The sequence below is a fragment of the Sarcophilus harrisii genome, chromosome 1, assembly GCF_902635505.1.
Source record: "Sarcophilus harrisii chromosome 1, mSarHar1.11, whole genome shotgun sequence".
Classification (NCBI taxonomy): Eukaryota; Metazoa; Chordata; class Mammalia; order Dasyuromorphia; family Dasyuridae; genus Sarcophilus; species Sarcophilus harrisii.
Genome location: NC_045426.1, coordinates 79,919,602 through 79,943,756, shown reverse-complemented (window position 1 = coordinate 79,943,756; position 24,155 = coordinate 79,919,602). Strand labels below are relative to the sequence as shown.

Sequence of the window (24,155 nt, the reverse complement as noted above, 5' to 3'; positions counted from 1 at the left end):
ACTTGTCCAGAGTCACACAGCTAGGAAGTGTTAAATGTCTGAGGCCAGATTTGAACTCAGATCCTCCTGACTTCAGGGCTGGTGCTCTATTCACTACACCACCTAGTTGCCCCAAGATAGATTTTTTTTCAAGAAAGCATCACAGATTTAGAGATTTAAATGAATCAGAGAAATCATCTAGTTCATTTTTAATTTTATAAAAGAGCCAAGAGCAGAAAATAACAGCCATGGCCATGCAGAAATGCTAACATTTAAACCTGAGACTTTTTCCAGCCCCCTAGACAGCCTCTGTTACTTCCATTTTCCAGATCAGGAAGCTGGGGCACAGAAGATAAGTTCCTTGCTTGGGTAACACAAGTCAGTGTCAGAGCCATAACCCAAAGAATGAAATGGAACCCAAGATCACAGCGTCCAAAATCAATTCCTTCTCACCAATGGGAGTTGTATCTGTCTCTGCTGTTCTCTTGTTTTCTATTAACTTTTTTTTTTTTTTTTTTTTAAATGCTAGCATGGAAAGTATTTCTATAGTACTTAGCTTACTACCTAGCACCCTGCAGGTGCTCCATTGAGTGCTAGCTGAGATTATTTCTTTTCTTCTTTTTATGGTTTTTATCTCCTTTCTAGCTCTTAGCTGCTATATCTAGCTAACGGTCAGTGGGCCTGTCTCTAGCAGTCTTCCTCTATGTTCTTTCTAAGTTTCTGCCTTTAATCTGCTATAAAGAGGGAAAGGAGATAACCAAGTGTACTAGAATTGTGTCTAAATGAAGACATTATAGGTTCTGAGAAAGGGTTTTTGTAAAAGGCAGGTTAGCTCTTGAGCTTTATGATATCTAGTCTGACCACTCATTTCCTTTAGTACAAGGCAGTGTGTCTGCATGAAGCAGGCCCTCAATAAGTGTTCCTTTCATTGATTTTTTTTTAAAACTAATTTTCTCGTTCTTGGCAGAGTTCCTAATAGCTGATGTTCATGGAAAAGAGCTTTACACACATGTGGTTGCTTTTAGAAGGATAGCTCCCAAAACAAGAATCAAGTAGTTCTCCTTTGAAGACAAGCACCCTAAAGATTTAGTAATCTGTGACTCAGGAGATGCCAATTTCTTTTTTTTTGGCAAAGAATTTTAAAAGATATACTTTAATACAGCAGAAGTCAAATGTTTATGCCATTATTATGAATATCCTTGTTTACAATATAAAAATTTTTGAACTAGTCTTCCACTGATATTTGACAAAATTGCAATTTAGGTGAAAGCTTTGACCAAAAGTCATTTGAAATTTTAAGGTCATAAAGAAGGACTCAGAAGATGAGTTGCCACCACCCTGATTAATACCTGCAAGGCCATAGCGATCTGAACAAACCATTCCACCACCTGGTTCTCAGGTAGAAGCTTGCCCTTTTGTTCTTTGAGTTTTCGATAGAGATCTCCTCCTTCACAGAAGCCCATAACTATATAGAGCAGGCCATCTTCCCCTTCCCAAGACTCTCGGTAGGTAACAATGTTGGGGTGCTTCAGTTGAGACAAAAGCTGGGCCTCTTGTTCAGCAGCTTTCCGCTCTCGACTGGAGGCATGTCGGAGGTTTAGTTTTTTGATGACATACTGCAAAGAAAACACACTTTTACATGTATGTAGACATGTGTACACAAGCGCAAATACAAACATATTCTTTCTAATCCTCCTAAGTATTTGTAGGATTTCTATAAAAGATTCCTATAAAACCTAGCTTCCAAAATAATTTCTTTGTAAAACTAAACTACTCTATGCAACAAGGAGACTAATTCACATAGCACTTCTCAGGTGAGGAGAATGCATATGTGTTGTGTAATAATGACAGTGAGAAAAGTGTTACATGAAAGATTGCAGAACTTTGAAAAGAAATTGCTGAAAAAAAAAAAGGTTCCAGACTGACTTATCACCAATTCTATAACAATATACAATGTATGCTGTTACCTTCCTTTCTGAAAAATTGAAATTCTATCCAAGTCCTCTTCATATCTCATTAATATGCCTTACAAAAGATGACTCTGGGTTTCTGAAAGCAATACCATTGGAACATAAACTCTGGAAAATCCTGATAGTAAAAAGGCTTTCTGTTTGAGCCTTGTGAACATCTCCCTATTTGTCAATGAGAACCAGTTAAGTTTAGAGAGGTTCAAGAAAGCATTGGCCATTGATGGGTTGAACTCAAGGAAGACTTAGTTACCAAAGCAAAAGTGGCTATACTTTGCCCATAGGAACTCATGAAATCACATGCTAAGTTGTAGAGGTGATTGTGAGCTGTTAGTGGAAGGAAAACTGAAATTATAGAACCTTGAAGAAAACTCAGAATAACAATAGATATTTTCCATCTTAGTTTTCCAAAATGACAATTGTTTATGATTACATAGGAATTAGTCATGTTTTAACATATTACATGAAACAACTGACATTTGTAGAGCAATTACAATTTTGGGATGGGTTTTTAAAATTTTTATTTAATATTTTATTCCCTCCCCCTGCTACATATAAAAACAATTTTTAATATTTATTTTTAAGACTCTGAGTTCCAAATTCTCTCTCTCCCTTTACCCCATTGAGAAGGCAAGTAATTTGATATGTTATTAATATTCAGTCATGCAAAACACTTCCATATTACTCACATCATAAAAGAAAATATAGACAAAAAAAACTTTTAAGAAAAATAAAGTTTTAAAAATATGCTTCAAAGTGTATTCAGATATCACCAGTTCTTTCTCTGAGGATGGGTAGCATTTTTTCATCATAAATTCTTCAAAGATGTCTTAGATTATTATTAGATTGCTGAGAATAAGAGTTATTCTTTTCACATAGTACATTTCATTTTGCATCAGCCATCCAGCTTTTTCTATGAGAATTGTACTCATCATTACTTATAGCACAGTAGTATTCCATCACAAGGATATTCCACAACTTGTTCAGCCATTCCCCAGTTCATGGGCATCCTCTCAATTTCCAATTCTTTGCCACCAGAAAAGAGCTGGTATAAATATTTTTGTACACATGTCCTTTCTTTTTTGCTTTTTATCTTTTTTTAGGATCTAGTAATGGTATTGCTAAGTCAATTGCCAGGGCATGCATGGTTTTAGTCCTTTAGATGTAGTTCCAAATTGCTCTACAGAATGGTTGAATCAGTTCAAATCTCTACCAACAATGCATTAGTATCTCAGTTCCCTGCCCCACATCTCTTCCAGAATTTGTCATTTTCTTTTCTGTCCTATTAACCAATCTAATAGGTATGTGGTAGTACTTCAGAATTTGTTTTAATTTTCATTTCTCCAATAGTGAGTTACAGCAATTTTCCATACGGCTATAGTTAATTTTGATTATTTCACTTGAAAAGTCTTTTGATCATTTGTCAATTGGGGAATAGCTCTTGTTTTTATAAATCTGACTCAGTTCTCTGTTTGAGAAATGAAACTTTTATCACAGAAATCAGATTCAAAATTTTTAATTACTATTGCTAACTGTATTTCTCTCCATCCTATCTTCCCCATCACCTCACCTCCCCGCCCCGCTTATTCTATTCTCTTTTTTAACCCTTCCTCAAGTTTTTCTTTTGACTACCTCCTCCCCCAAATTGTCCTCCCTTTTATCACCCTCCTCTCATCCTCTTCTTTCCTGTAGTGTAAGATAGATTTCTACACCCAATTGACCATGTTTGTTATTACCTCTTTGAGCTCATTCTAATGAGAGTAAGGTTCACTCACTCACTCACTCCCTTACATCTCTCCTCTTCCCCTTTACTGTCAAAGCTTTTTCTTGCCTCTTTTATGTGAAACAATTTACTTCATTTTACCTACCTCTCCCTTTTATTTCCTCTCAATACATTTCTCTCAATTTTATTTTTTAAGCAATATCATGCTTTCATATTCAATTCATACCTGTGCTCTCTCTCTATATGCTTCTAACCCTAATAATGAGAAAATTCCTATTCCCATGTAGGAATGTAAATAACGATTTTCTTTTCTCGTTACTTTTCTGTGCTTCTGAGTCTTGTATTTCAAAATCAAATTTTTTTATTCAGCTAAGGTCTTTTCATCAAGAATGCGTGAAAATCCTCTATTTCATTGAATATCCATTTTTTCTGCCTGGAAGGATTATACTGAAGTTTTGCTGAGTAGTTGATTCTTGGTTGTAATCTTGGTTTGCCCTCTGGATTATCATTCTCCACGTTTTCTGATTCTTTAATGTAGAAATTGCTAAATCTTGTGTTATCCTGACTGTGGCTCCACAATTCTTCAATTGTTTCTTTCTGGCTGCTTGCAATATTTTCTCCTTGATCTGAGAGTTCTGAAATTTGATTAAAATATTCCTGGGACTTTTTATTTTGGAAATTTTTTTAGGTGATTAGTAGATTCTTTCAGTTTCTATTTTACCCTCTAATTCTAAAATATCCAGGAACTCATCTTTGATAATTTCTTGAAATATGTTATCTAGGGTCTTTTTTGGATCATGGATTTCATATAGTTCAATAATTTTTAAATGATCTCTTCTGGATCTTATTTCTACAGCAATCATTTTTCCAAGTAGATACTTTACGTTGTATTCTACTTTTTCATCCTTTTGCTTTTATTTATTTCTTGATTTCTCATAGAGTCATGAGGTTCTATTTGCTCAATTCTACTTTTTAAGGAATTATTTTCTGCAGTGAGTTTTGTACCTCCTTTTTCTTTTTCTTTTTCTTTTTTTTTTTTTTTTTGAGGATAGAGTACTCTTTATTTTTACATATTCTTTTTTTTTTTTTTTTTTTTTTTTTTTTTTGGTTTTTATTTAATAGCCTTTTATTTACAGGATATATGCATGGGTAACTTTACAGCATTAACAATTGCCAAACCTCTTGTTCCAATTTTTTACCTCTTACCCCCCCACCCCCTCCCCTAGATGGCAGGATGACCAGTAGATGTTAAATATATTAAAATATAAATTAGATACACAATAAGTATACATGACCAAAACGTTATTTTGCTTGTACCTCCTTTTTCATTTGGCCAATTCTACTTTTTAAGGCATTCTTTCTCTTCTCTTTTTGTACCTCTTTTATCATTTGATCTATTCTGTTTTTTTAAGGTATTATTTTCTTCAGTATTTTTTGATATCCCTTTTACCAAGAAGTTGATCCATGATTTTCTTTTATCACTCTCACTTCTCTTCCTAATTTTTCCTCTTCCCCACTTACCTGATTTCCATAATCCTTTTTGAGTTCTTCAGTGACCTAAGAGACTCTAAACTTCGTAAGACCAATTCATATTTTCCTTGGATATTTGGATGTAGAAGCTATGACTTCTTTAGAATGTGCATTTTGATCTTTTTTGTCATTATAGTGATTTTTCTGATGTCAGAATTGTTTCCTTAGCTTATTCTTTGACTTTTCATTCTTGGTGGGGTTCTGTTTCCAGGGTGTACAGTCCAGTATCCAAAGCTTCAAGGGTTTTTATGCATCTGTTTTCAGAGATATTTCTAGGGACCTGTAAATTTTCCGTTCTTCCAAGATGGTATAATCAGGAGAGATGAGCTTACTATTCTCCTGGCCCTTGCTCTGGTCTATGAGTAGCCACAAGCACTCTTTTTCTGCCCTGAAACAGTGATGAGGGACCCCACTCCGGTTTACAAGCTCTAGTATACTCCACCTTGCTGAATCCGAACATGGGCAATGTAACAGACTCCTACCTAACATTTTGCTAGTAAAGAGACCAGGGTCACCTGCAATTGATCTTCCTACAGGAGTCTTTTTTGGAGTTAAATTAATCATTAACCACTTTCTAGTCTTTTAACCCCTATTTTCAGCCTGAATTGTCTTATTCTTAATCCTTTATCCCCACTCTTATCCCCTTACCTTTTTTCCTAGCATCCCCACCAACAGTTCTCATTTCTGGTCTACTCATCTTTTGCCTTATTAGGGCAATTAGGTGGCACAGTGAACAGAGCTCCTATTCCATCCTCAATCCCACTGCTTAAGCATCTCCATCAATTTCCCCAACTCGGCTCCTGTCCCTTCCTTCATCGCTGTTTTCCGCCCAACTGCCCTAGCCAGAGCCTCCATCCCCCATTTTTCCATCCTGCAGTCACTCTGACGCTCCCCCTCAGTTTCATTTTGGGTTCCCTTCCCCCTTTCCTTCGCCACTCTCCATAACTCTAACCCTAATAACGACTGCTAGTAGACTCTAAACTTCATAAAGCACGTTACAAACATTATCTCAAGGATTCCCCAACACCGCCATGATACAGGTTGGGTTACAGATAAAGTAAATGAGGTGGAGAGAAGCGATTAGCTCAGAGCGTCGGGGCAAGATAGTGTGCTCATCTTTGGGAATCCTTACTTCCCAGCCCGGCCATCTTCTCCTAGTCCAATCCTGCCCAACGCGCATTTACTACGGTCTTTTAGGGGCAAGAAACTGTGCCGGAAATGGGGATACAAAAACAAAAAGTAGACTAAAAAAAAACTCCCTGCGCCCTTTCATTCTACATCAAGCAGGGTCGCACAAACACGACAATTAGAGGAAGGGGGAGAAAACACTAGCAGCCCCAGAGTTTCTCCTTTGGAGGACCAGAGTCCGCCTCCGCCTGCCTTTCCCCTCCCCCACTCTGAGCCCCGCCCCTCCTCTTCTCTTCGCTCCCCGACCCCTCCCCTCGCTTCCCCTTTCTCCCCCTCCCCCCGCCCCCCCGCGGGTCACCTGCTTGCCGTCCTGCCGGTGCCGGACAAGCGTCACCTCCCCGTAGCTGCCCTTCCCCACAGCCCGCAGGAAGCAGTAGGCAGCCAGGGGCATGGTCTCCGCGAGCGGCGGCGGTGGCGGCTGGAGGCCGGCCCGCCGCTCATTCCCCGGCAGGGGCGGCGGGAAGCCTAGGGGCTCATTCACGGGGCCAGGGAGGCAGCTGGGCCTAACGAGAGCCCCGCGGCCAGAGGGAAGCCGACGCCGCAGCCGCTGCCATAGCGATTCCTGCTCCGCCACTGCGCATGCCCCGGAGGACCAAACCTTGAGCACATTCGGGTCGGTGGCCAGAGCGTCCCCCGGACTCGTTGGGCCCTGGTGTAGCTGCGCACCGCCCCCTTTCGTCGAGGAGGGATGGGGCGCACTTCTAGGTGAAAGTGGTATTGACTCTCCCCTTCCGCCGGCCCTCTGGCTTGCATCAATATTAATAACAAGCTCTCAGGACTCAAGTGTGTGTGTGTGGGGGAATGTCACAGATTCTAACAGAGACAAGGAGAGGTGGGGGCGGGGCAGAGCAGCCCCTCGAATCTAGGTGAAGCCACGCCCCCAAGGCCGAGCGAGGGCCGATTCCACGTGGACTCTCGCCCCTCCCCCTCCCGCGTCTGTTTCCCATCTTCGGCCGGGAGCCTTGAATGCCCCTTAGTACTGCCCCCGGAGGGCAAGGACTGTTTTACTTTTGCCTTTGTACCCCCAGAGGCCGCAGCAGTGATCACTTGAGAATAATCCCAAAGCTTTAAATTCTACGCGGCTGATTTCGGTCCCGGAGGAACTCTGAAAATGAGATTTTTCCAGAAACACGCAAATAAAGAGAAATGATCACTGATGAGGAAAAAGGGGGAGTTGTCTGAAGTTGTGGAAACCAAGGAGACTCAGCCATTCCCTTTAGATTTATTTTTTTTTTTATTTTACCAAAAAAAAAAAAAAGCGTAGAAAATGGATGCAAGGAAAGATATCAGCTCCATAAAAGTAGCGTCAAGGATCGCTCCGACTCAGAAACTTGCCCCGTGAGAATTTAGTCAAGAAATGGACCTCTCGGGGAGCCACATGCACCCCCACCCTCCAGAAACTATTGTACAGCAGCGCTTTGCTGATGCACTTTCCACGCCTGCTGTCTCTCTGAGTGAGAGCCATTCTACCCAGGAATCTTGCTACCTTTCATCTCCAGGCTGTGCCATCCACCTGAGTTCCCTTTCTGAACTAATTCCCCTTCTCTCAGCTCTGATCTTTGGTCAAGCTCATTTCTGGTCTCTTCCCTAGGTTATTAACAATTAATTAATTAATTAATTATTAATTATAATTAATTATAATTATTAACTAAGAGGACCTGAGTCTGACCTGTCTCTGCTATTTCTTAACCACCCTCAGTTTCTCCATTTGTAAAATGATATAATTGAATTAGTTGGTCTTTAAGGACTCTTTCAGCTCTATCTGACCTTAAAATATTCTCCTCTACACATGAAATATTTTGAGAGCCAACGAGCCCCACCATTTATTCTAAATTGACCAACCTTAGAATTCTAGATTCTCAGAACTAAAAGAGATTTTGACACTTTTTAAAAGTCTAATCTTTATTTGAAGCAAACATCCCTTTTAGAACAGTCCCGACAAAATTTCTTCACTGAAGTTGTTTTTGATTGCCCAGATCTACTTAAATAATTGTTTAATTGCCATTTTGACATAGCCTACCACAGTGTTCTTAGTTCATACTCTTCATGTAGTTGACAATCTACAATTCAGCTAAAATAGACTCTTCTCAATTCTCCATTATGTCTTCTGCCTTTGTTCACACTGTCTGCCTGAAATCTTTATGTCAGAATCCAATTCAGATCCTGTGTCTTTCCATGAATGAAAAATGAAAATGATCTTTCCTTCTTCAGATTTCTCATACCACTTTATCTGAACCCTTAACCTTATTTACCTTCTTTTTCCATATGTCACAGTTATCTGTGTATTTCCTCTTCCCCATCTTTAACTCCTATTAGCTATAGGGTTTGCAAGAACTTTTAGAGAACAGGGTCTGTGTTACATCTAAATCTTTGTAGCGACTGGAATATCTTACACATAAGAGATGATGCTTAGTTATTTGTTGAAAAGTCATTCTGTATTACTTTTGAAGGTTACAGTATGCACTATAAAAATAATTGGATACTCACTGACCCATAATTTACGGTTGGCAATCATATATCCAGGGGTGCTTAGATTTACTCAAAGTTATTTTAACTTATTACTTAAAATGTCTGTTTCTAGTCCTGATAAGCAACAATTGGAAAAGTGAATTCAACCCCCACTACTGGTTTTAGAAACTAAGCTAAAAGCAGAATTCTCTTTCAGTGGCCCTGTGTTTCACAAAATGGTTGTAATCCTTAATATCATATTGCAATTTTTGTTATGTTGCAGAAAACTGAGAAAATGGGCAAAGGAATCAAAGACACTTTTTTAAAAAAAATCTTAAGATAAATTTAAATTGATTATTTTGACATTACTTGCATTTCTCAGTGTATCTTTCTTACTTTCTCTCCAATCATCTTTTAGAATGGAAAATGAAAATGAGAGGGGAAAATGTCTATATAACTAACCAACATATCAAAAAGTCTGATATATAGTGTTTCACATTCATTGTCTCCTACTTCAAGAAATGAAACTGTTTTCCTATATCTTCTTCAGAACCAAACCTGACCATTATAATTCCACAGCATTGAGTTTCAACAGACATTTTTATATACAATTTTCTTTCTACAACTGGGGGTAAGTGACTTGCCCAGAATCACACAGCTAGGAAGTATTAAGTATCTAAGGCCAGATTTGAACTCAGGTACTCCCAAATGAAGGATTGGTGCTTTATCCACTGCACTAACTAGCTGCCCCTTTATATACAACTAAAAAAAAAAAAAATAATCCAAAGAGCACATGTTGGTTTGACCAGCCAAACTAACTTTCTCTCTCTCTCTGTCTCTGTCTCTGTGTGTGTGTCTTTCTGTCTCTCTCTGTGTCTGTCTGTCTTTCTATCTCTGTCTCTCTCTCTGTCTTTCTCTGTCTTTTTCTGTCACCATATCTTTCTTTCTCTTTCTCTGTCTCTCTGCTTTTCTCTCTGTTTTTCTGTCTGTCTGTCTGTCTCTCATTTGTCCCTTGAATCCTGCCTCCTGGGAGATCTCACCATATTCTTGCCAGACTTACTGTGGTCATCTGATTGGCATTAGCCCTACTACAACTCAGAACTCGTAAAATCAAGTGATCCACCAGCTTCAGACTCTCCAGCACCAGGGATTACAGTTGTGTACCACCATGTCTGGTCATTACAAGCTATTGTGATGAATCATATCGAAAATTTTTACAACCTAGAAAGATAATCTGGTTAACGCACTAATCGTTTTATCAATCAAAAAAAAATTATCAAGTACTTATAATCAATCAATAAACATTTATTAAGCAGCTGCTATATGTCAAGCACTGTCTCAAGCACTGTGCTGGGCACTGGAGATGTAAAGAATTCAATGGAATACAGAGTTGGAACTGAACTCAAGCAAGTCATGTCAGCACTTGGACACCAACACCAACAAGTTAGTAGTTCAAGTTTTAGCAAGCCATCTGGTGGCTCGTGCAGGGATTACACGCTGAGTGCCTATAAGTGTATTGCTTTTGTCCTTTACATGCCTGTCTTTTTCTCTCTGTCCCTGCAGAACAGGTGCTTCAGTTGAAAGGGGAAACCCCTAAGCTACATATTAATTCAACAAACATTTCTAACGCATATCCCATATGTGAAACCATGGAGAAAGTGCACAAATCACATGAAAAAAATGCATAAGAAATTGTAGAGAACTCCCAGGAAGCTAGAAACCTGGATAACTTGGATGTTCTCCTCCTCCTAAGATAAATCAAGGATGCATATAAGCTTGAAATCATGAGAAAACACAAAGTCCTGAACATTTACTTGGGCATTGTGAATTTTGCACAAGATTTCCAGAAAATAACAACATGCTTCAGAGAATCAGATCATAGAAAACAGGGACCAGGGTTGGTCACAGAACAATGCTTCTCATGTATCATGGTTTTAAGGTACATGAGTAGCTGATCAGCAACCCTGTTGTGTTGTGTTGGTCACAACAAGAAATGAAATTTATTTGTATATTTATCTTTATCTTAAATACAAAATAAGAAAAGGGAAAAAAACACATTGTCATGTATATAACAGAACATGAGAGGATTCACATTAAAACAATAAATTTCCACTTCAAGAAAACCTACATAGTAAATGTTTTACAATATTTTCATTACCATCTAGTTTTTATGGCAGGCATACTTAAGTTGACATACACATAGGGCTGGAGCAGAATCTCTTGTGCTTTAGCTGAAGTAAAAAAGCAAGGGTAGTGATCATGATTTCAGACAAAGAAAAAACAAAAATAAACCTAATTAAAAGAGATAATCAGGGAAATTACATTCTAACAAAAGGTACTATAGATAAGTATACTAAACATTTTACAGCAAATTTTTCAGATAAAGGCCTCATTTCTCAAACATGTAAAGAACTAAATCAAATTTGTAAAAATAAGAAACTTGAAATGATCAAGAAATGTGAATAACAGTTTTCAGAAAAAATCAAAACTATGTAGAGCCATATTTTAAAAATTCTCTAAATCACTATTGATTAGAGAAATGCAAATTAAAACAACTATGAGGTACCACCTTACACCTGTCAGAAATGATAAATGCTAGAGGTGATGTAGGAAAATAGATAAATTAATATACTTGTGAAGGGGGAGCAGAACTGTTCCCTTTAAGATTATCACTCTTAAAGGTTGTATCCCCTTTTCTGATCTCAGAGATCAGGATGTCCCAGGCTCCAAGAAGTCGAGACAGAGCCCCTTCCTCCCAGGAGGAAGCAATACAATTCAGGGGCAAATCAATTCCCATAGGAATTGTAAATTCCCATTCAATTGAGAATTCCTGGTCTGATCAGCTCCGGCTATCCCAGCTCCCACCAAGATACCCAACATAACAGCTTCCCTCAGCTAATCTCTTTGCAGATGGCCGTATGTAGCTTGCTCAGCTGCTAGGACCCTTCTGCCCATTGAGAAGACATCCTCAGTGCCCAAAATCCATTTCCCTAATAGATTTTTGCCACCATAGAAGTCAGTCCCTTAGCAAACTGATTTCTGTCCAACAATAAACTTACATTTTGCAAATAATAATTCGGGACTGAGTGAATTCTTTCCCTCTAAACCTGCAGCCGATTTAACAACTCTGTTATTGCCACTAACCTCTTGACCACCAGGAATTGAGAGCATTCAAACCGCATCACCTGGAGTTGTGATTTGGTCCAACCATATTGGATAATAGTTTTGGAACTATGTCCAAAGAGTTATAAAACTGGATATTCTCTTTGATTCAGTAATATCACCTCTAAGTCCATATCCCAAAGAGATTAAATAAAAAGGAAGACCTGTATGTACAAAAACATTTATAGCAGCTCTTTTTATGCTATCAGAAATTACAAGGGGAATAGTTTCATAAAAGCCTGGGAAGACTTATACAGATGGATACAAAGTGAAGTGAGCTGAACTAGGAGATCATTGTAACAACAATATTGTAATGATCAATTGTAAAGATTTAGCTATTCTGATCAATACAATGATCTAAGACAATTCCAAAGGATTCACTATGAAAATTGCTATGCACCTTCAGAGAAAGAGAACTATTGAACTCTGAATGCAAATTGAAGTATAATTTTGTCTGTAGTTTTCTTGCATTTTTGACAGCATGGCTAATATAGAAGTATATTTTGCATGTATAATGATATTATACAGTGGATAGAGGCAGGCCAGGGAAGAGGTATAGAATTTGGAACTCAAATATCAAAAATAATAAATAAAAACAAAATTCCTTTGAGCTTCAATTACCCCATCTATAAAATGGAGACAATGATATTTGCAGTGCCTACTTCATAATGTTATTATGAAGAAATTTATTTTTCAACTTTAGCATACTACATAAATGTGGGGTCACGTTGATGATAATCTTTCCCTTATCTTTGATAGTGACCTTTTCAACAAAGGTTAACTGAAAAGTTTACTTCAGACCTAGTTTTAGTTACTTTAGCAGGAAAGAGATTTGGGGATTAGGTGACCTCACTTTAGATTTGTTGACAATTCATCCTTTCCTAGAATCCGCCCCCAGGATTACAAAGTACATATTAACCAAATAGAGAAACAAACAGTGCCTTTTTGTCATTAGTCTTATCAGAAATCAGAGTTAAAGTGAACTATGGATATCTGACCTGTATCTCTATCATATTCTGAAGGACTAGGTCTGACTGTAATAAAGAGAATAGGGACTTAAGGATTATTCAGAGACAATATTCTGTAGAACTAAGGATATGGCTAATCCTTCTAATAAATATAGGAGCGATTATGAAGGGAGCAAAAGGAATCAGTCTGGATGAAAAGAGAGCTATTTATAAAGTGCTCAGAATAGTACCTGGGACATAGTAGGCACTAAATCAATGCTTGTTCCTTCCCTCCATTCCTTTCCAACTCAAAATTGATTTTGCATTTTGTCCAGCTCTATAGATAGCATATGTTGCATGAGAGGTCACTATAGTAAATGTATGTTGGAGTAAATTCAATTTGAACCTAATCTGAAGTGATAATGCTTTATGGAAATATTTGACTTGGCGGTGGAAGTAAGATGGGCATAGTGACTTGTCAAAAAGTTAATTGACTATTGAGAATTTAAAAAAAAATTTTAATTAAAAAAATTAAGCCATCACCCCTTATTGAAAACTCATTATATGCATGAGTATTGAGTCTCCTGGGATCTCCAGAGATGAACTCATTAACAACCTTGTTGTTACTGGTATACGTTCAGATTTTATTGGAGGTTAATAGAAATTAGTTTGGGCAAGCTCCCCAGAAGGGAAAAATTAACTGTTAAATTTTTATATTTAAAGTTTAGAGTATTTGCCTTTGGCTGTCTAATGTTTAATCTGTGTTTCCACATCGTTTTATTGATCAGCAGTTTGGGAAGAGTATGACATCAATGTGCATCCCTCAAACTGTGACTGACTTACAATATGGAGCGTCAGATGCTGTTATGTCTCTGCCTTTTATCCCTCCCTGGTCTCATAGCATCAAGCTTAATAGGCCAGCCCAGGAGCATTGGGGTATGTAACCATATTGGGTGAATTAGCCACTCCTCCCATTATAAGGAAGGTAGCAGATGGGTTGCATTTGGGAATAAAAAAGGGGTACAAATCCAAAGTGCCCAAAGCAATGGGTCTCTCTGGGTAGCCTTATTCATCTGGTGTTGGGGATATAAACAGAGAGCTAATCTGAAATAGTCCAAATACTCATATTGAATCCTTCCAGGGAAAGTAAAAAACATCATTTGAGGGGAGGGATGAAAAGACACATTAATTACAATTTGCTAAGTTCACTGACATTTAAGTGCATTGCTACTTTTCTCTGAAATCTTTCCCTTGTTCCCCAACACTGCCTATCACAGTTACTCAGGAAATTGTCTTTTTTGACACTCTTTTGTACAAATATGAAATTTCTGGATACACTTCAAAGAGGAAATAAAAAGGGACCAAAAAATGACAAAGAGGTTTTATTATCACATTTTATAATCAGATTATTGTTAATGGTATAGCTCTGTTTTCTAGACCTTGAAATTGCTTTTATTTTGCAGAAGAGACAGACTCAGGGCACTGTAAGTAAACTTCTCATTTTTGGGAGAATGGTGGTAGGTTGTGGGGTTTTTTCCTCAAACTTTACTAATAGCATGCAAATTCTGAAATGATTAATCCAGCCACTCCTCTCATGCAGATGAGAATTTAGAGCTCCTTCCGGCGTAGTATATAATTAATTGGCTGGCCAGAGTTTGGCTTCAGATGTAGTCTTCCTCTTTACTGATGATTATATTTCAAAATCTGAGGAACTCAGTGATTTCAAAGATCTTAATTTTTTTAAAAAAATCAGAATAGAGTAAATCACCTATGGAACTAGATAAAAACCAATCTGAGAAAGGAGTTTTTGTCAACCACACTGAGACTTCAATACCAAAGTATAATTATCTTTCATCTATAGATCGTCAATGGAATAGAAATTCAAAATATGAAAATTAACTGCAGAGTCACCTCCCGATTTGCTAATTACGTGATCACCAGCCAAGCCATCAACCATGGCAACACTGCCCAGGAAGTTATCTTCGATGTTGAGATCCCCAAGACAGCCTACATTAGCAATTTCCTCATGTAGGTAATCCCTTCCCCAATTTGTTCTCTGTATCAGAAAGTGCAAATCTACTTAGTATTTAACTAGGGACCATTCCTAGGTCTTGACAATCTCAAATGACTCATATATCTAGTATCTGAGACTGAAGTTCCTAACACCAAAGATAATAATTTAGTTTACTCCATTCTTTTTTCTTTCCTTTTTCTTCCTTTCCTTCCTTCCTTCCTCTCTCCCTCCTTCCCTCCCTCCTTTCTCTCTCTCTCTCTTTTTCTCTCTTATTCTTTTTCTCCAACATCTTCCTTAAAGTAACGATGAAACTAGCCACAGGCTCTATGGGACAAGAATGGGCAGGAAAGGTCTCTGATCTTGGGTTTTTCTGACAAAAAAAAAATATTTATGATAGAACTAGTATTAGAGGAAGAAGGAAAAAGGAACCAGGTTTCCTGGCTTAGCTCCAGCTTTGGCCTTCACATTAACACAATGTTTTCTGGTTACTAAGATATATGAAGATTATTTTAATCTCACTGCAAAAATTAAACTGCAGGAAGACCTCAGTTCAAATATGACCTTAGACATTTACTAGTTGTATGATCCTGGGCAAGTCTTGCCTTAATCCACTGGAGACTCTAGTATACTTGCTAAGAAAATCCCATGGACAGGATGGGATCATGAAGAGTCAGACAGGACTGAGCAGTAACAGCAGAAATGAAGGCATGATTTGATCACATGCTCTTACCCTTCGAGTATTTACCTGTTTTGTGATCTAGAGTGAATTCTTGCTTAAAGTCTTCTGTGAGAAGGATATATTCAGGCCAAGGGAGGCTCCATACACTCAGATCAGGATAGGGAGAACTCTTCTGGCAAGTTGTCTTCAAGGACATACATTTTACTGGTGTGTCTCTTAACAGTACAGTAGATGGAGTTCCATATCCAGGAAATATCAAAGACAAGGTGCTTGCATGGAAGCAATATCGAAAAGCTGTTGTTCGAGGAGAGACTGCAGGTCTGGTCAGGTAAGCTTTTGCCCCAACTTCCCCTGTATGAGGGGCATGTCTCTCTGTCTCTCTGTCTCTCTCTCTGTCTCTCTCTCTGTCTCTCTCTCTCTCTCTCTCGCTCTTGCTCTCTGTCTGCCTCTCTCTCTTTCTGTCTCTCTTTCTCTCTCTTTCTCTTTCTCTCTCTCTCTGTTTCTCTCTCTCTTTCTGTCTCTGTCTCTCCCTCTCTCCCTTTTTCCTTTGTCTCTTTCTCTCTCTCTCTTTCTCTCTCTCTGTCTCTGTCTCTGTCTGTCTGTCTGTCTCTCTCTGTCTCTCCCTCTCTCCCTCTTTCCTTCCTCTCTTTCTCTCTCTCTTTCTCTTTTTTCTTTCTCTCTCTCTCTGTCTCTGTCTCTCTCTCTCTGTCTCCTTGTCTCTGTCTCTCTGTCTCTGTCTCTGTCTCTCTCTGCCTCTGTCTCTCTCTGTCTGTATCTGTCTCTGTCTCTCTGTCTGTCTGTCTGTCTGTCTCTGTCTCTGTTTCTCTGTCTCTCTCTCTGTCTCTTTGTCTGTCTGTCTCTGTCTCTGTCTCTCCTCTGTCTCTCTTTGTGTGTATGTGTGTGTGTGTGTGTGTGTGTGTGTGTGTGTGTATACTCATGTACACTTGGGGGGATATACTAGGGCAGAGCTGGGATACAGAAATGAATATGTATACCAGTGAGATCAGGGAGCTTCTTCAGAACCTTGGCCGTCAAAATTTGCTTTACTCATTTAGTTCCTACTAAGAAAAGGAACTATGGGATACTCCTTCCTCTTGTGGCTAGTCATCTCTGATCTGACTGGACACACTATTTCCTGATGTCTGGGATTCATAAGATTGTATTTAACCCTGGGCACATCCATTTCAGGATGCTTGTTCACCTAAGATGAGACAAATAGAGAAAAAATACAAAAGAGGTAGGTTCCAATCTATAAGAGAATATCAGAGCTTGACAAAAGAAAAATCTGATCTAATCATGCTGAATTCTCAAAGCAAAGCCTCTGAGTGAAAGGCAATGCGAATTTAAGGATGATGCTTTCAGAGTTATGAAACTATAGAGATTGATTTTCTTCCTTTTTTCCCCTAGGGCCTCTGGGAGGAAAATGGAAAAATTCAACATTGCAGTCAATATTGGTGCTGGCAGCAAAGTCAACTTTGAGCTGACTTATGAGGAGTTATTGAAGCGACACTTGGGAAAATATGAAATTGTTATTAAAGTTAAACCAAAACAGCTGGTCAAACATTTTGAGGTAAATCTCCCTGGGATTGATTCTCATCACCTGTAGAGTATACCAGAAATTCTCTACGGACCCATGGTCTATCTCTTGTTATACCTCTTACAGAGTAGTTTGGAAGAAGGATCCTAAATAGGCAAGTAAGGACCTAGTACAAGCTTTGTTATCTCCTTATTTTACAGCTATGGGCAAGTCCCCATTTTCTTTAAGTCCCAATTTTCATATTTATAAAATGAATAGATAGAATAGATATTTTCTAAGAGTCCTTCCAACTCTGAAAGCATCAAAATCTTACTACATCTTTAATAAAGGTCCTTCATGTAAAGATAGATATAGTTTAAAAGTATATTTCTGAGGCACTGTGGTGCAAAGGGAAGACTATTGATTAAGTTTAGAGACTCCGAGAACTTGAGTTTGAATCTGGGCCTTGCTATTTGCTAAATAGTGTTATGACTTGAGCAAGTCATTTAACCCCTCCTTAGGTCTCTCAGTCTTGTCAACTGTAAAATGTAGGGAGACGGTTTGGATTGAACACCTCTGAGGTATTTTCTAGTCTCGGGTCCTATTAGTTGCTCAAGAAGTACTCCTTAGGAACTTTTCCCCTGGAGGATGAGCGGTGGGAACTGAATCTTGGACATTGGAGTTTGAACCTGACTTTCTGATTATGGGTTCCATGGTTGTTGGTGTAGTGGAAAGGCAATCATAGTCTCACCCTGGTTATTTTGTGGCTCCAAGGATCCTCAGAGTAGTGTGAAGTTTAGTGCCTGAGAACCAATTCCTTTTGATGTTCTGCACAATTAAACCACGACAGAGAGAAAGATTAAAAAGTTAAATCACCTAAGAAAAGTTTCACATCTAACACTAATAAAAACATAACAAAACAAACCCTTCAACCACAACCTAAAGCTACTGTTGGACCTAAAGACTGGAGCAATGCTCCCACTCCTTCATAAGGGTTCCCTTTGCTCTAAACCTATATATGATATGGACTGGTTTCAATCCTGGGGGAAGACCAGCATTTAATGAGAGGTAATGCACCCCCTTCTCACATGGCTTAGCTTGTTATCTTCCTACTTCCAGCACCACAGGGAAGGTCAACTTAAGTATTGTCTCTTAAAAGGAAGTGGAAAGTCTCAGTTTGTAATATAAATCAGGAATATACTTCCTACACATGAAAGAAAGGCTAATAAAAACAAAATGCTCAGTGTGCATCAATGGAACAACTTTTTGTTAGTTGTGTTTTTTTCTGGTAGGGAAGAAAAGGGAAAAAGCAGAAGAAAAAAAACAGAAAAAAGATGTGAGCATAGCATGTGTTAATATACATTCAATCTCTATAGTTCTTTTTCTGGATGCAGGTGTTATTTTCTAACTAAAGTTTATTAGGATTGCCTTGGAGACAGAACAACTTGAAAAAGGATTCAGTAACTTAACTGAAGTTTTCTTATGAAACTGATACATCAGAATATAAAGCAGTTTACAGGACTTCTAGTTAGACATTTTAGATTTCACCTCAGCTCTGCACTGTGCAAAAAATTCCTGATCTATGAATTCTGGTTAAGTGAGCCAGGCTTGGACCAATTCTCTTATTGGAGGTCATCTCTTCTAAAAGTCTTGAAGCTGTTGTGGAAAACTCTTGTTTCCAGATATCTCTGATCTGATTGGACCTTGAGGCAATTATGACAGTTGGAAGAAAGGAAAGACTTGAGGTTAGGGTCATCCTCTCTGAAATATCACCAGTTCTTTCTTCTTGCCAGCCAGCAAGGGGACTCTTCTCAAAGCATAAGTCCTTCAATACTGAGTCACACATGACAAGAAGCAGTTTCTAAAACATGCACATGGTTAAGGAGAACCAGAAATTCTGAGCATGTTGTATGGGATGGACCTTGTTATTCATGTACCCACAAATAGGAGTTATCCTTTGTAAACCCATCTCTAACCATAGTAACAGGATTCAGAAGCTGGGATTCATGCTTTCTTCAGGTCTTTAACAACTGCTTTTTGATGATAATACTGGAATATCAGTTGACTTTGAAAGAGGTGATAGGTTCAGTGTGAATCTCTGCTTTGTCTCTCCCCAAATACTAGAATTATAGAACATTTCAGCTTGAAGGAACTTGAGATCTCCATAGTTAGCATGTTAATTGTACAGAATAGAGAACCCCAGAACCTTACCTAAAGCTAAGCAGAGATTTAGTGACAGAGGGGAACCTATAACTCAGGTCCCCCACTTCAAAACTAATAGACTTTCTACCATCTCTGTGTATGAGGTTGAGTGAATTGTTTCTTTGAATATGTTAGGAAAAAGAGAGCCGATACCTCTGTCATTCATCTAATTTGTTTCAGATTGTATCTCCATGTTTTCCTGGGTACTGTTATGTTTGGGACAGAGAGGGAAAATAATGAGTCATATTATAATGTGTTTTTTCTTAAACTTTGAAGATTGAAGCAGACATCTTTGAACCACAAGAGATCAGCATGCTGGATGCTCAAGCATCTTTTCTCTCTGGGGACCTGAGCCAAGTTATTAAAAAATCCTTCTCTGGAAAAAAGGTATGTTGAGTGATTCAAAAATACAGTTTTATATTTTCATCCCTGGCTATTTCTCCATGAATATTAAGTCTTTTGAAAAAAAAATCTGCCAATGATTTCCTTAAGGCATAGTCTCAGAAGTAGGAACACTGAGCCAAAGGATATGCTCATTTTTGAATTTATTTGTGTATATATAGATATAGATATAGATATAGATAGATAGATAGACAGATAGTCTATACGGTCAGAAAAACATATTTCCGTATTAACCATGTTACAAAAGAAAACATAAACAAATAAAAAACCCAAGAAAGATAAAGAAAAAAATTAAAAATATACTTTAAACTGCATTCAGACTCTATCAGTTCTTTCTCTGGGGATAAGTAGTATTTTTCACTGTAAGTCCTTTGGAGTTGTGTTGGATCATTATATTGTTGAGAATAGCTAAGTCATTCAGTTGATCATTGTGTAATATTGCTATTATTGGGTACAATGTTTTCCTAGTTCTACTTTTTCCACGTTCATCAGTTCATATAAGTCTTCTCAGGCTTTTCTGAACTAATTTTGCTTGTCATTTCTTATAGCCCAATAGTATTCTATCTTAATCACATACCACAACTTGTTCAATTATTTATTCCCCAACTGATGGCCATCATCTCAATTTCCAATTCTTTGTCATCACAAAAAAGTTGTTATAAATACTTATGTACATAAAAGTCCTTTTCCATTTTAAAAAATCTATTTGGATTACAATTCTAGAAGTGGTATTGCTGGGTCAAAGGATATACACAGTTTGATAGTCCTTTGGGATAATTTCAAATTGCTCTCTAGAATGGTTGACTAAGTTCACAGCTCCATTGATATGCTTATTTCGATAACTCATTGTATAATTCCATATTCCCCCCTTTCCCCAAAAGTTGAACTAATTTACCATTCTACTAGCACAGAAATAGCATACTTATTTCCCCTATGACCATGCCAGTTTTGAATTTTGTTGATTCTTATTATTTTTGACAATTTGTTGAATGTTGGTTTATTTCAGATTTGTTTTGCCTTTAATTTCTTTGATTATTAGAGATTTGGGACCTTTTTGTGTAGTTGTTGATAATTTGTGGTTTTTTTCCTTTTAAGAATTATCCATTAATATTATTTGCTCACTTATATAATGAAGAATAACTTATACTATTATGTATTCTTATCAGTTCCTCATACATTTTTAGAACATCCAATCAATAAACATTTATTAAGAGCTTATTATGTGCCAGACACCATGCTAAAGAAAGAAAGCCCAATCCTAGTCCTTACGGAGCTCATATTCTAATGGGAGAGATACCATACAAACAATTATGCACATTCAATACATATATATATATATATATATATATATATATATATATATATATATACAATTATGCAATTCAATACATATATATATATATATATATATATATATATATATATATATATATAATGTATATATTGTAAATGGGATGCTCCCAAAAGGAAGTCACTAATGGTAAAATATGGAAGGGAAGTTGGGGAAAAGCCTCTTGCAAAGTGGAATGTGCACCGAGTTTTAAGGGAAGTCAGAGAAGCCAGCAAAATGCAAGGAATTGGTTGATTGTATTCTGTGCAGGAAATAGTAAAAAGGCCAGTGTCACTGGATTGTGAGAGCAAAGTCAAAGAAAACTAGGAAGAAACCAGATTGTGAACGGCTTTAAAAGCCAAGTAAGATTTTATATTTGGTTTATGAGTCCAAGGAGTCATTAGCATTGTTGAGTTAAGGGTGAGGATCAATTAAAGATCACTTTGGCACTTGAATATGGATGTACTGGGATGGAAAAGATTTGCTATAGTGGAATTAATCTCCAAGTTCTTTCCATAGTCCAGGTTTGAAGTGATGAAAGTATCAGGGTAAGGACTGTGTGAGTGGAGAAAAGGGGACACATGAGAGATGGTATAAAGGTAGAAATAAGACTTGGTAATACACTGGATATGTGGAGGGAGAGAGCAAGAGGGGGACAGTGATGCTGTGAGCTAAGGTGCCTAGGAAGATGCTTTTCACCAGTAACACTTCATATAAAGACTGCCTTTCCTCCACCTGCAAATTTCTTTCCTTCTTATTTTGGAGTGCTTTTTTGTGCTGTAGAAAACGTGTTTATTTTTATGAGGTCAAATTCATTTATTTGATTTTTTACAATTTCCTTTACCATTATTGAAATGATTCCCACACTAGGAGTTTCCTATGCTAAAAAAATCACAAATCTTTTATGTATTCATATATATTCTTGTATAATTTCCTTTAAGTTGTGACTTGTTAAGAATTTATTTCCTCTCCAGAGTAATTAAAGATTAAACATTTCCTTAGTCTCTAGTTTGTTATGGTATGTTTTATTTATTTTAAAATTTGGTAATATATTCTGATACAGATACTTTTCATTAAGTCCCTTTATAAAATATATTATCTGAATAAAACCACATTATTAATAATTAATAATATGGAGAAAGAAGATACTGTGTCCCTTAACTTTGACAGCGTGGTATTAATAGTGACTATGGCATTTGACCAGTGTTTTGTTGTTTTGTTGTTTTATGGTTCCTTTATTGACATTCTGGCAACTGCAGTGTATATTATTTTTAGTGCTTTGCTTTTTTATTTTCAATCATTAAAGACAAGTCTTTCCATGTTTCTCTGATTTTTAAATATTCATTATTCTTTATGTAATAGTAGTATTCTATTACATTAACATACCAAAATTTGAACATTCATTGCACAATTGTTTTTTACATATGTAATTCCTGGTTTTTTTATTATCACAAATAAGGTTACTATGAATATTTTTGTATATAGGTTTATTCCTTATTGTCAGTAACCTTTTTTGGTATGATTCTATAGTAAGATCTCTGGGACAAAACACAGACACTTTAGTAACTTTTTTTGTATAACTCTAAATTGTTTTCCAGAATGGTGACATGAAGTGACATCCATTTTCCCCCTGAGTTTTAGCATTTTTGTTAGCTTTTGTATGAGATAGTAACTTAAAGATGATTTTAATTTACATTTCTCTGATTATTAATGATTTTGAACATTTTTGTCAAGCAAGTAATGATAGTTTGAATTTCTTCTTTTGAACATTACTCATTGATTCCTTGACCAAGTGGTTTATTGGAGAAGGTCTCTTAATATTATATGTTTGTGTCAATTCCTTGTAGATAATTGTTATCAAATTTTTATCAGAGATGTTTAATGCATAATTGTTTTTCTTAATCCCATATATTTTCTTTTGAATCTAGATGTGTTGAGTTTATTTGTTCAAAACATTTACATTTTTTTTTAATTGAGATGGCCCTCTCAGTGACTTCTCTTTGGTATATTTTAAACCATAATATTTTTTATTGGTGTTGGAATTCCCTACCTCACCCCCAATAATGTACAAATTCCTTTCCTTTTATTTTCTTTATTTGAATACATCTTTTGAGGTTCCTTATTTGCTTCCCCCTTTTCTTTTCATCCCCTTATTGTTTATTTGGGATAGCATTGCTATCTTTCCTCAGGCAGGGATTACTGTGTAGCTCTTTGACAATCTTTCATTCTACTATCTTGCCAAGAAATTTCTTAAAATATTGTTTTTAATGGAACTCTGTGGGAATAACCAGAGCAGTTTCTAGAAGCCTCTGAGGGATAGCATTTGCAGGAAGCATTATGGTCCTTGAAATCCCTAGAGCCCTACTCCCATCTACCTTTTCCTCTTTCTTTTCCAGATGAGGGAAAAAAACAATAGTCTCATTGAAAGTAGAGAAAAACACTTTCAGCCACTCAGGCTTACGAAGCTAATGTTTCTCTTTCCTTTTCATATTCTTTTGAAAGTGTAGGGGGGAACCATACATCTTTAGTAGCTACATGGGTTTTCCTTAAAAGAAGGGGGTAACCTCTTGCTTCCATTGTGGATGTAGCAAAAATTCTAGCTGATAATAATAGTTAAATCATGCATTTTTAATTGAATGATTTCAGGGTCACGTGTATTTCAATCCTACAATTGATCAACAACAGGCCTGCCCCACGTGCACTAAATCCTTGATGGATGGAGATTTTACAATAAAATATGATGTGAAAAGAGACACAGCCTGTGACCTCCAGGTAGGTTCCCTTTTAGGATGTGAGCTAACAAATAGGTGGGTATGTGAAATAAATTCTTTATCTTCTCTTTCTCTTGATTCAGGTGGTCAGTAAACATTTTGCACAATTCTTTGCACCAAAAAACCTAAGGAACATGGTCAAGAATGTAGTTTTTGTGATAGATATTAGTGGATCTATGGCTGGTCAGAAAATAAAACAGGTGAGTGACAAGCTTTGCAAAATGGAAATGTTTCATCAATTAACACTTACCCACATACCAGAAATTATAAATAACTAGACCAACTTCTTATCCACCT

At 37.2% G+C, this 24,155-nt stretch overlaps 2 protein-coding genes across 4 annotated transcripts in view; one reads left to right on the top strand and one right to left on the bottom strand.

Moving 5' to 3' along the window:
* NEK4 (NIMA related kinase 4) overlaps positions 1-6,966 on the bottom strand; it is a 34,644-nt gene extending 27,678 nt beyond the window's left edge. For 2 of the 3 annotated variants that reach the window (XM_031957798.1, XM_031957795.1), the window contains exons 1-2: positions 6,686-6,966; positions 1,329-1,595 (exon numbers count right to left, since the gene is read on the bottom strand). In XM_031957798.1, the coding sequence (XP_031813658.1) occupies positions 1,329-1,595; positions 6,686-6,778 (360 nt within the window). In that variant the 5' untranslated portion in view covers positions 6,779-6,966. The remainder of the gene's footprint in view (positions 1-1,328; positions 1,596-6,685) is intronic. The other variant, XM_031957794.1, reaches the window with a different exon arrangement.
* A 3,190-nt stretch (positions 6,967-10,156) lies between these two features.
* The window catches only part of LOC100925940 (inter-alpha-trypsin inhibitor heavy chain H1), a 36,061-nt gene continuing 22,062 nt past the window's right edge, over positions 10,157-24,155 (top strand). Inside the window, exons 1-9 of the mRNA XM_023498302.2 lie at positions 10,157-10,278; positions 13,736-13,880; positions 14,408-14,428; positions 14,806-14,972; positions 15,861-15,965; positions 17,045-17,207; positions 19,632-19,742; positions 23,734-23,859; positions 23,942-24,058. Of these exons, the coding sequence (XP_023354070.1) occupies positions 13,791-13,880; positions 14,408-14,428; positions 14,806-14,972; positions 15,861-15,965; positions 17,045-17,207; positions 19,632-19,742; positions 23,734-23,859; positions 23,942-24,058 (900 nt within the window). The 5' untranslated portion in view covers positions 10,157-10,278; positions 13,736-13,790. The remainder of the gene's footprint in view (positions 10,279-13,735; positions 13,881-14,407; positions 14,429-14,805; positions 14,973-15,860; positions 15,966-17,044; positions 17,208-19,631; positions 19,743-23,733; positions 23,860-23,941; positions 24,059-24,155) is intronic.